We start from the raw sequence: 12,342 nt of genomic DNA, 5'->3' as shown, positions 1-12,342 counted from the left end.
CTGATGCTCCTATAACACCCAATGTTTCTTTCAGTTGCTGCATTTATCATTTTCTATTACAGTCACCTGTTCTCTTGTCCGTCGGCCTACGTGTGGTCAGAAAAGTTCATCCCTCTCCTACCGCTGTCTACCCTGCTGCCTAGCAAAGAGTAAATACTCAAATATTTATTGAATAAATAAATTAATAAATGAATTTCCCTTTGTCAGGCTTCCTGAAAGCTCAATGTCCTAAATTAAATGAAAGAAAAAGCCCTGTACCTGCCCAATGTGAAAGCCACTCCATACCCCAGATAAATGCTAAGTGATGTCAACACTGTCCAGCCACTGCAGCCACTGCAGGTAACAGATCAAACAACTATTGGCACAAATAGATGTACCTTGGCGTCTTAGGCAGTGACAGTCCAGTACAAAAGTAAGACACCATTTTAATGTGTGTTCTAAAGTATTTGCAAATGTGAAGCAAATTTAGGAAATAAAATGAGCTAGCTCTCTTATTACATGAATAACAGAATAAGAATATTCTCTTCTTTTGCCATAAGATCATGGATTGTAAGGAAAAAGCTATTTATATGAATATTTAAAGAGTACCCTCAACATATATGGAAATCTCCAACATATATGGAAAGAATATGTTCTGTTAACACAGAGACTCAATTTTATAAACTACTCAAAGTATACACACACACACACACACACACACACACACACACACACAGTCATGCGCTGCTTAACAGGGATACGTTCTGAGAACTGTTCTGACAGATGCATCATTAGATGATTTCGTCGTTGTGCAAACACCATACAGTGTACTTACACAAACCTAGGTGGTAGAGCCTACTACACAACTACTACACAACTAGCTATGTGGTACTAATCTTATGGAACCGTCATCATAAATGTGGTCTGTCACTGACTGAAACGTTATCACGTTTCACATTATGCACATGACTGTGTATGTGTGTATATGTATATATTTAATGAATATGCACATATTTCAGGCTTGCAATTTAATCAAAAGACCAATATAAAAAGTCTATTTGCCTGATTAACTTTTTGTTGTGACATATTTATCAATGTTATCTTCTCCAAATAGAACCACTCTCAGAAAATACATGTATTCCAATAAATTCTCAGCCCACTGTACACAGACAGAGAGAGAAAATAAGCATAGAAAGTAGAGATAAAATATCCTCATTAGCATTGATGCCTAACTTTCCAGAGGCCCACCCTGATCTTCGGTCACTTTGGATCATTTATCTTTTTGGATCTGGTATGTTTTACATACGTAAATGCCAGAGTCCAGCTCTTAAGACTGACTTAGCTTTCACAGTCTAATGCAAGCTATCGAGTTCCAAGCTAGTGTTCCCATCAAAGCATGCATAAGGAACCTGGCCAATTCACACACCATGAGTGAAGGTGTGAGAATGATCCCAAGGACAAGTGCCATTTGTAGACACCATTCTTTGTGACAATAAACCATGCAAAATGAAGGGGAAAATGAAATCTTGTGAAGAAGCTCATGAGGTTAAAACATCTAATGGGTACAACTCTCCTTTTAACATTACTGCCAGTAATGCGCTTAGAGGTCTTCCGGGGATACAATCAATCAAGCAGTTTCTCTACTGTTTGTAAGCCTCTTCTGGGTGCAAACAATGAAAAGTTAAACAATACAGTCTTAGAAAGGGATCGCCTGTAATAACTGAATTATTCTATCTAGGCAAAAATGAAGTTTATTCTTAAGTTCCGTCAGGAAACCATCTGAGTTTTCTGGCAAGCTGGGAGTCTCCACTCAGTCCTCTCTGATGCAAGAAGGAGAAACGCTGCAAACACATTTCCTGGAGCAGTTCCTCTGAGAGCAGTCCTCCCCAGCATTTTCCCACATGATAAAGGCAGCGTCAGTGCTATTCTGATTCCCTAAAAAATGAGCTGGCAAGATGCATTCATCATGTTTCCTCCATCAAGACAGCAAATTGAAGGGCTGAGATAGGACTGCTTTGCCGCCCATTGTGGTTCCTAAATAAGCTATCGTCTGTCTACTTTCCACCCTAGAAAACGATACAGAAATATTTTAGTCACCACCTTTACTAAGTATTTTTCTCTACTTCAATGGGTTTTTGAAACAGATCCTGGCTTAGAAATAATGCCACAAGTTTGTCTGGTTTTCTAATCTAGCAAATGACCTAAGAAGACATTCCAGACAACAGCTCAGTGGACATACATTTTCAGAAATGCTCAAATGGTAACAGCTGTGAAAGACTGGCAGATGCAGCTAATTTCTTTAAAGGAAGGAGACAGAATACAGGTAAAAGCTGGAAAGTAGCGAGAGAAGGATGATTTTAGGAAGTATTTTGCTCCTAGACAAGCATGCTCATAAGACACAGCCACTTAAGACAATGAGGGATATTGTTCCCGTTTCTTTAGCATTGCTTAAACTGCTCAGAGAAAAACGGACCCTGGGCTCTGGGAACTAACTCACTCCATAATGATAACAAATGCTTATTATAAGCCAGGAAATATGCTAAGGATTTTAATAAATTCACGTTTAAACCTTATCACATTATTATCCCCGTTTACTAGTTCAAGTAACTGAGGAAAAGTTTCAGGACCTAGCCCAAGGTCACACAGCCACCATGTGTGCTTACAAGAAAGCATCAGTTAGAATATCTTATGTGTACCAGACATGTTAGGCTTAAAATCACTGTGCAGATTTTAATTATGATACTTTCAGCTAGGAAGACCATGACCAAAGATGAATCATGCAGAGTATTTAAGCAATTTGGAATTGAAGATTTGAGTCTGTGGCAAATCAAGAACTATCCAGTTATCCTGATGCTTAAAGGCATAGCACATGGAACAGACTTCTTTCAGTCTTCTGCTCAACAGCCAGAATTTTAACATCTGCAAAAAGATTTATCATGTTTCTAGAGCAGAATAAAACATACAGTTGGGAAAATTCATTTAATTGTACAGGGGAGGGACGAAGGAGAATAGCGTCCTTAGACTTGATTAGTCCTCTAATTACAGTATCTGCTAACTTAGGGAGGTAAGTGGGGCAAGTTAACTGATTTGAGACCTCTCATTCAAACCAGCATGAAACGTACACTACAAATTAGAATGAGGGTATCCTACTTTGTTGAAAGTTTTAAACTGTTGCTTAAAGCTCTCCTCTTGACAGCGGTCTATTACTGATTTAAGTCCCCCTCAGTGAGCTGAGCAGAAAATCTCCCAGCAACAGGAAGAAGAGCTCTCTGTGCCAGAACTCTTGGGCTCTAGGACAGCGCTTTCTGGGAGTTGGTCACATTACTTACAGTGTTTGGCTAGCAACCGAAAACACAGTCAAAAACCATCTTGCTCTCTGGAGGAAAAATAATGACGTGTTTCATGCACGAGGAAACTATAGGAAAAAGCTCTGTCTGTAGGACACTCTGTTGGTAGCGTGCATCTGTTGCTACAGGAGTAGAACCTCCACCACAACATCACTAGTCACGGAGGGAGGCACATGGGGCAAACATCCCACTGAGGAGCGCTTTCCTGTCTTTGAGCTCTAGCAGTCCAGGCTCATCAAATCCACTATAAACTGTTTTATTATAATAATTTTCATTCTATAGCAACAAAACCTCTAACCCAAAGCCAAATCAAAACAAAACCAAAACAGGAAAAGCTATTTCTGCCATGGTTCTGTGAGGTTATATCTGTATCTTTGCAAATAAGTCATCATCAGGCACCTTTAGTCAAACAGGCCAGATTTGTATTTGAAGTATTAATCATACGAAAATGAAGATAAAGTTAATAGAATCATCCATTATGTCGTAATTTCACTGTGGAAATCAAAAAGATTAGGCCGCCAGTAAGTCATGAATTGAGACAGAACATCTCATTAATGCAGGGCAGCTACTTCTGTCCCCAACTCTTTTAAACTAAGTTATATCAGGGGATGCTGAAGAGACACCAGAAACACCAGAGATTTTATTTATTCCCTTTGCTTCAGCCTCCTCAGTACACAGTCTTTCAGCAAAGAACATAACATATCACTCCCCCTTTAATGAGAATTTAAATCTTTATATCAAGATCTCACACTGCAACTACTCATAAAAAAAATCAATGTTTTAAAAATAAAACAGAAAAAGTGGGGTTTCTCAAAGAACAAGCTGCCTTTCCATGGCAAACCTTTGGATCCAATTCAAATATGTTCATGAGCATCTTTTATTTGCAAATGCCCTGTGCTTATGGATGCCAAATATCTCTACAAAACTTTCATAGCCAGTGGATCCTGAATCTGCATACAGTTCCTCTGATTACTTTCAGATGTAATCCTCTTAGCATTTGCTTCACTAACAATGTCTTTCTCCTTCATGAGCTGAAGATTTTTGAAGAGCTCAGTAAATTAATATTGGATAAAATTTGGATAACTGTACTGTGGTAATATTAGGGAATATCTTTGAGACATAAGAGCATTATGTCTGTACCTTTCTCTCAAGTGTTTCAGAAAAAACTTTGAGGGAAGTGAAAAAGAGAGGGAGAGAGACGGACAAAACAAGTATTATGATACTGTCTGGGGACTCCAGGTGAAGAATAGACGGTAATTCTTTGTACTATTTTAAAAGTCTGAAATTACTTCAAAATAAAAAGTGTGTCAGGTTTGGGCCCCAGAATATAATGAATTTAACGTATTAAGGAGATTTTTGGGTAGTAAAAGGAGGAAGATGCCACGGCTGAACTCTATGCTCTTTTCTGGTTAAGTGCTTAGCCATTCATCAGAGGAAGAGGCAGGCAAATTTTGGAAGGTAATGTTATAGGGTCTTAAAGAGAGAAAATGATAGGAAAAGTATTTAAAATATAATCATTTAATTAAAGAAAGTATTATACTCACTGTCCAATACAGAATGGCTGATCGTCATCAATGAGATGGATTTTGTCAATGGAGAAGAAATGGCTGATGTACAGTAATTAAATCCCTGTTGTTTAGATCTGTGACATGTCTGTGAAGTAAAAAAAGGTGAAGAACAGCTTCTAAGTATACGCTCTCATATCTTTAGATAAGCACAAACTTTGCATTCTGACCCAACCTAGGAAAATAAGGCAGTACATGAGGACGTAACAGCACAGGCTTTGCAGTCAGACTTGGATTCAAGCCTGCCTCTGCCACCTGATAGCTGCTCCACTTCTGAGAAGTTACTTAGCTTTTCTGAGCCTTAGTTGTCTTATATGTAAAATGGGGATAATTAGAGTATTCATCCTTTACAGTGGTTTTGTATCTTTCACAATATCTAATAATGTTTCAAACTTAGTAAGTGCTTAATAAACATCTGCTAAATGCATAATCAGATAAAAATAATTTCACTGGAAATATCAAACTACATATAGTTCTTGTTCTTTGAAAATCTAAATATCCCTTATAGATATAGAGTAGGATACCAGTAATATTATTCTGATTTTAAAGAGCTGGAAACAGAGATGCAAGTAAAAAGTGTCTCAAGATCATAAGCAAAGCAGCCGCGCATCTGCAAACAAGCCTAAAACTCTTTCATTTCCTCTTCTAAGATTAGTCTGCTTTTACATGACCATGAGGGTGGCTGAAATTTGATAATTTAAGTCCCTCAGTAAATTCACAGCAGCTTCAAGGCTATGCAATCCAACCAACTGCAGAAGTTCCTGCAATAATACCCCTGAAAGAGAGTCAGCCAGTATTTACCAGCATACTTCCGGTGACCAGGGGCTCCCTCCCCCCGCCTCCCCTTTTTCTGGTTGTTGTTGAGGAGGATTGGCCCTGAGCTAACATCCGTTGCCAATCTTCCTCTTTTTGCTGAGGACGAGTGGCTCTGAGCTAACATCTGTGCCCTTCTTCCTCTATTTTGTATGTGAGATGCCACCACAGCATGGCTTGATGAGTGGTGCACTGGTCCACACCTGGGATTTGAACCTGCGAACCCCGGGCCACCAAAGTGGAGCTTGTGAACTTAACCACTATGCCACCAGGCTGGGCCCCTTCTCTTTTGTTTTGAGAGAGCTCATACTAATTAACTAACTTTAATGATCATAAATCCCTTCCCTTCATAGTAGACTGAAATCTGCTTCCTTCTGACTTGCACATGTTGAAAGGGAAGCAATGAAAATCCATTACTAGCATGAACTTGACTCAATCACCCCGAAGAGTTCTGATTATTTAGAGCTTGCTCCATGCGTAACCATGGAGTCCGAGGCAAACGGTTGCTATGTTTCAAATACAACCATGAGGTCTGAAAAACGGCCTCAGTGAAAGGCAGAGACCTTAAACAGGAAGTTGGCTGCAGGCGACTTGTCCAGATCAGAGACACAAGCAGCTCAAACACCCACTCTGAGGTTGCACACAAGACAAAAAGCTATAGGTGACCAGAGAGTTCCAGGAAGGCTAAAGCACAGCAAGCCCCTAAAATGTCGACAACTGTATTGAGAAAGACTAACTCAGAAAGGCCATTTTAGAAAGACATCAGTGGTAATTAACATCACTTACTAAAAGGGTTCGTCTCTCAAATTCCTGGAAATGTCAGTTTCAGAAAGTTCCAGAAAATGTCAATTTTCAGAAAGAAATATTCAGAAACAATATTAAGAAAACTAAAATGTTTCCATTTTCTCATTAAAACTCATCCACTTCAAAGACATGGAAAGAAGCAGCGAGCCTAACAGCCAGGAATTCTGAGTGTAATACTGTTCAGCTAATAGTGAGTTACAAGGCCAGGCCTTAGGCAAGTGACTTAAATGGGCCTGCAGTTCTCACACACAAGGGCTTAAGTGGAACCCAAAGGGACAGATAGTCATGAGCCACATAAAGACATTTTGGTCAACCATGGATTGCATATACGACGGTGGTCCTATGAGATAGTACCATAGAGCCTCGGCATAGTAGGCTATACCATCTAGGTTTGTGTTAACTCCATGATGTTCGCCAATGACTGTATTGGCTCTGAGTCTATGATTCTGTTCACAAATCCAAAATTTTTAGTATTTTAGCTGGGTCCTGCAAATGACTTCCAAAGGATTCTATACACAGGAAATGCAATTTATTTTTCAGACTTTCCACTTATCAAAGATGTTCTCAGCAGTCACCAAACAATTGTTTCTATTTTTTTCCTCCCTTTTTCTGTTACCATTAGACTGAATAAATGTAAATCATTTGCTTCAATAAATATATTTTCCATATTCTTATTATTTTTTCCAACTTTTTCTCAAGTATCAGGCCAAGAAGACACGGGTGTGGTGAGGAGAAAAAGGTGGCAAAACTCCTTTAGGCCTTGAATCTGATTTTCATTAGGCCCAATTCTCTTAGGCTTCACATAAGCATAAGTGATACATTCGTTAATAAAGTAATCCACCAGTGCCAAATTTATATTTGGTCATATCATTGCTATGTAGTAGGATGTAAAAAAAATTAAATTTCTACACAAAACCTCAGTCATCTATTCAAAGAATAGTTTGTTTAACATTTTTGTTTGTTGTTTAATTAGAAGTGTTTCATTATATTTTTACCTAAAACTCCAGTCACCTGTCCAGACAGGTATTTTAACTTTTTTGTTCGTTTAACTAGAAATGTTTCATTTGGATGTGAATCCTGGAATCCTCTCAGAAATTAATCCAAAGTCTCCTTGGCCCAAGAGGGGCAAAAAGGACGGGGGGCAGAGTAGGATGCTATAAAAGCATATAATTCAAATTCTCAACTCAAAAACTCCCTGAGGGAGGGTCAAAAGTGGTAAGTGATAATGAAGGGCCTGAGAAGATGTGAACCAAGAAAAAGTCACTTGATTAGGTTGACAAGGAAGTCCATGACCTTCACGACAGGAGCGTCAGGAGAGTGACAGTGGTGGACATTCAGAGATCACCAGGTGGTGAGAAAGAGAAGGCAGGGATGCAGATGCTCTCTCAAGAATTCTGACAGTGACAGGAAGCAGAGAGAATAAACAGTTATTTCCTAGACAATGTGATAAGGCAAAGAATAAGAATTTTTTTTCCAGGAAGGAGAAATTTGGGATGTTTTTGAGAATAGGGAAATTTTATAATGGTATATATTACACTTCAAGACTCAGTTTACTATTGGGGTGGTAAAAGAAGTCCTCAAATAAGAAAGAAAACCTCAATTTAATATCCTGGGGGCCGGCCCGGTGGCGTAAGCGGTTAAGTGTGCGCGCTCCACTGCGGCGGCCCGGGGTTCGCCGGTTCGGATCCTGGGCACACACCAACGCACCGCTTGTCAGGCTATGCTGTGGCGGCGTCCCATATAAAGTGGAGGAAGATGGGCACGGATGTTAGCCCAGGGCCAGTCTTCCTCAGCAAAAAAAAAAAAAAAAAAAAAAAGAGGAGGATTGGCAGATGTTAGCACAGGACTGATCTCCTCACACACACACAAAAAATAATAATAATAATAATATCCTGGATACTTTCCTAATTTAAAAAAGTTGCTTTGATGGAATATTTAAATCTACGCAGATTAACGGTATTCTTTAGTATTAAGTGCTAAAAACTTGCTTTGTGCTAGATTGAGTGTATTACATAATGGGTACGTAATTATAGCTACTAGCCTTATATCAACATAAGTCTTGCCTTCTTTGTTCCTAATATGAGGAACAAAGGACATATTTAGGACAAAATGAGGACTATTTAGGGAAATCAAATTAATTTTTTCCAAATTAGCAACATACACCCATTTCATCCTTACCTGTTGATCAAACCTCCTGTGTTCTCTCTGGCCTGATTCCAGATCTTCTTCTGAAAGGGACATCAAAGAGTCACCCCGTTCCTCACCATTCAAAGGGTGTCTGAGCTCTTTGGTGTTTGCAGGGCTTACTTCTAGAGATGAGGATGGCTTGTTTCCAACACCAGCTCCTCCTGCCAAGCCTTCTAGACTGAAACTGAACACAGAACACATGAGTTAATTTGTTCTATTTCTGAGTCTCAGAAAGGAAGGAGGATACAAAAATCCCTTTAGTTGCCTAGCAGAACTGTCTACAAGGGCACGGCACAAATGAGTGCCACTACAGCTCTTGGTATGCTGAGAAAGAATTCTGCACTTAGATTTTCTTACCTCATTACATCTATTCACATGTTGAACCATCTAAGGTCATTTTCGCAGATTTTTTTCAATATACCATGTAGACAGACCATATTTATCTTACTGATCTTTTATTTATGTGTGTTTTTCCTTGATCCAATGCGATTAATCTTTGCCAGAATATAACTTTGCTAATACCAAAGAATTAATGGGCACAGAGAAAATATGAGCATAAGTAACTTTCAGAAGGCAAACAGAGAAACTCAGACTTGCCCCTTGTGTCCACTAAGTGGACCTTCATAACTTCACAGGTATGCGTCCACCCCAGAAAACCCAAGTGTTACCTATGAGCATCATCATCTGTGCACACCTGGCTGGACAACAATTAGTTGACAGGTTTCCTGAGAATTGTTAGTTGCAGACAGGCACACATAACACCTTAAAGAACAAAGGCTGAAAAGCTACTAAGTCTAGAGTTTTAATTTTTTTGTCTTGATATTGACAAAGGAAAAAGAAAAGGCAATTTAGGGTTTAGTATCTAAAACGGGATCCCTGGAATAAAGATTTTGTGGTTTGCAGAGTGAAAAGCATTTTCTGTATGCAGTAGGCTGCAGAGAGAGGTTAGCAATCGATCCTCCTTGGGGTCGCTAGCCAGAATAATTCACATCTGTCACAACTGCAGTGGAAACTTCTTTAAAGTAAGCAAGCTCTCAAACTGTGGCTGTGGCTGACCATGTCCTCAGTTATAAGCAGCTGAAATTGTATTTGAATGTATACTGAAGCTATTTAGTTATCTCTGCTCAAAATGTACAGTTAATTGCTACAAATAATTCTTATATGCCAGTCCAGAAGAGCTTGCATTTGCTTTTTTTGTTTCACAAATTACTTATCAACTGAAATAATATGCCTCTATTTTCTCTAGTGGGTAAATTAAACAATGGATTTTGTTTTTCTTATTTCAATATGACAACAGAAATCATGACTAACTATAAGTGAATGTCTTTGTAAAACTCATGTACCAGGTATGAGAAGACAGGCTACGTGAAGAAGAAATTCAGTTTTCTATTGTGAATTATTTGTAAAGCCTGAGAAAACCAGATCTATGCTTACCACAAAACTTAATCCTGAACATGTCTTAGTAATTAGATCTGGCTGCTTAGTTGAGAGAAGACTATGAAACGATGAAGAGTCTGATTTGGAATCTAAAGAGATTGGTGGATTTGGAAGCATAACAGAAGTAAGTGCATCTTATTAGCTCCTTGCTTCTGTCATTGTTTTCCCCAGGATGTGGGAATTCCTAGGATCTAGGAATTAGGACAGACCAAAACAGAGAGATAAGTCGTCTATCACACCATGGAGACAAGTCTGTGCAGAAAACATCAAATCTATAGCCACTTGAGACAAACACGATGCATCAAGGTACACCGTCCGACTCTTAGGCTGTACCCCTTCAAGTAGATTAGTGATGCCCATAGCAGAGGCAGCTGAATACTGTGCTCACAGACAAAGCAGGCTGCCATATGCATTCCAGCCACACAGAAGCCAGCTCCAAGCGAAAAGCCCAGGTGCCATATTTTATGGTTCCCCATTTGGCGGCTGGACATCTAACAATACCATACCTTCTGTAATTAAAGTCAGCACTCAGGGCAGCAGAGTATTGCACACCAGAGGGACACCAGCTCATACTGGGGTTGACATCAAAGGCAGAAACAGAAATGGAGGGAGAAAAGAGGAAACAAGGATGGGGTTATTGGGTTTAAAAAGAATGGGCATAGTTAGAGACAGATGGATTTATCTGATCATCAAAAAATTAGGAATGTAACATTGATTTAGAATTTAGAAAAAGTCTAGAACAAAAACCATGGAAACTTAAAATTGTTCTTTTGATGTCCATTTAGGTAACGGGTTGGAAATGACTAGGTGAGCTCTTTAGAGGGTAACAAGTTCAATCTGAAACCCAACTTTGAACAAAGAGCCCACCCTTCCTGTGGCTTCCTCTTCAGGCGCTCTCAAAGAGGTGTTTCAACCTCCACTATGGGGACAATCTCTCTATACATCCCACCACTCCCACGTCTCCCTTACCATAGCATCTATAATCCTTAACTAAAAGGAACAGAGACAAACTGCACTGGGGTAGGCTTACTGAGTCATGAGTTTTTTTCATGAGTGTTTCCAGTAAGGATCCATCTAAGCCAAACAATTCATAAATCTTTCATAAAAACAATACCTAATCAACACTCAAATCCATCTTCAAACCCTCACTAGGCTGTTATGCTAAAGATAAAGCATATAACAATGGTCACATTTCCTTGTAGTTTAATGATAATGAAGGGATTTATTTTCAAAAAAAAAAAAAAAAAAGGAATTCTATGGTACTGAGTTAGCAATGCGTCTTTTTAATTTTAAGTTTGTATCCATTTTCCCCATAAGATTAAAAAAAAAAATCCATTTGATTATCTACTTCCTTGATTATCTCAGCACTGATATTTATTTTCAAGCAGCAGGGACAGAAAATCTGGCGTTGGAAATGCCAAGTAAATATAACAGCTAAAAGACAACCATTTCAAAATATCAGGTATTTTGTAAAGGGAATTGCATCAACGGGTCACGATTTCTGATTAACAAAAGCCATCATTTAAAAAACACACTGCTACTATTTGGAACTTAAAGTTCTAAGCGACATGCTTTTGTTTTCAGAAGGGAGACACAAACAGAGCTCCTGGACAACAGTAAAACCACTCAGCTCCCTCCTGAATCGTGCAAATGGGAAGACCTGCAGACACCAAAAATGCCTATCTTGATCTCATCTAATAACTGTGTTTTGCTGACAAGTGGGGGTTTTTGACAGAGGAAAGGAAACAAGGAAAATGGTGAGAGAATAAATATAACAGCTACCCCTAAGGCTCTTCTAAAAGTAAATCTTTAAAATAAGACTTAAAAATAATTTAAATAGTAAAACATTTTAAAATCACATTAAATTAATAGTACAAAGCTCACAAGTGCAAAAGCAGAAAGTAGAAAAACATAGCCGAGACACGTCTCTAGTCTGCTAAGCGAGATCAGACTGACTTATAACTTACTCGTGTGAGTAGAAGCCAGCCTTAATGATAGTTTACAAACACACCGAAACTCAGAAGTCCATTCTTTGAAATTATTAACTTAATTTTAAATCTCCAAACTGTTAATAAAAAGGCATATTATACCTAAATATCCAACTTATTAAAAACAGAATGCGGTAAATCAATAACTGAATATACACTACCAAATTATCATTCATAGAAATAATCTCCTTCTACAGCTGTAAACATCCCTTTACTCTCAGA

General features: G+C 38.7%; 1 protein-coding gene across 6 annotated transcripts in view; it reads right to left on the bottom strand.

The window, feature by feature from the left end:
* Nucleotides 1-12,342, bottom strand: part of AKAP13 (A-kinase anchoring protein 13) — a 341,772-nt gene that overhangs the window by 61,780 nt on the left and 267,650 nt on the right. For 3 of the 6 annotated variants that reach the window (XM_058542397.1, XM_058542391.1, XM_058542392.1), the window contains exons 13-15: nucleotides 10,639-10,704; nucleotides 8,687-8,879; nucleotides 4,871-4,979 (exon numbers count right to left, since the gene is read on the bottom strand). In XM_058542397.1, coding sequence (XP_058398380.1) covers nucleotides 4,871-4,979; nucleotides 8,687-8,879; nucleotides 10,639-10,704 — 368 coding nt within the window. The remainder of the gene's footprint in view (nucleotides 1-4,870; nucleotides 4,980-8,686; nucleotides 8,880-10,638; nucleotides 10,705-12,342) is intronic. The other 3 variants (XM_058542393.1, XM_058542394.1, XM_058542396.1) reach the window with 1 other exon arrangement.

The sequence above is a fragment of the Diceros bicornis genome, chromosome 5 (assembly GCF_020826845.1).
Source record: "Diceros bicornis minor isolate mBicDic1 chromosome 5, mDicBic1.mat.cur, whole genome shotgun sequence".
In the NCBI taxonomy this organism is placed as follows: Eukaryota; Metazoa; Chordata; class Mammalia; order Perissodactyla; family Rhinocerotidae; genus Diceros; species Diceros bicornis.
Note: the sequence above shows the minus strand (reverse complement) of the source record. Positions and strands in the feature narration are given on the sequence as shown.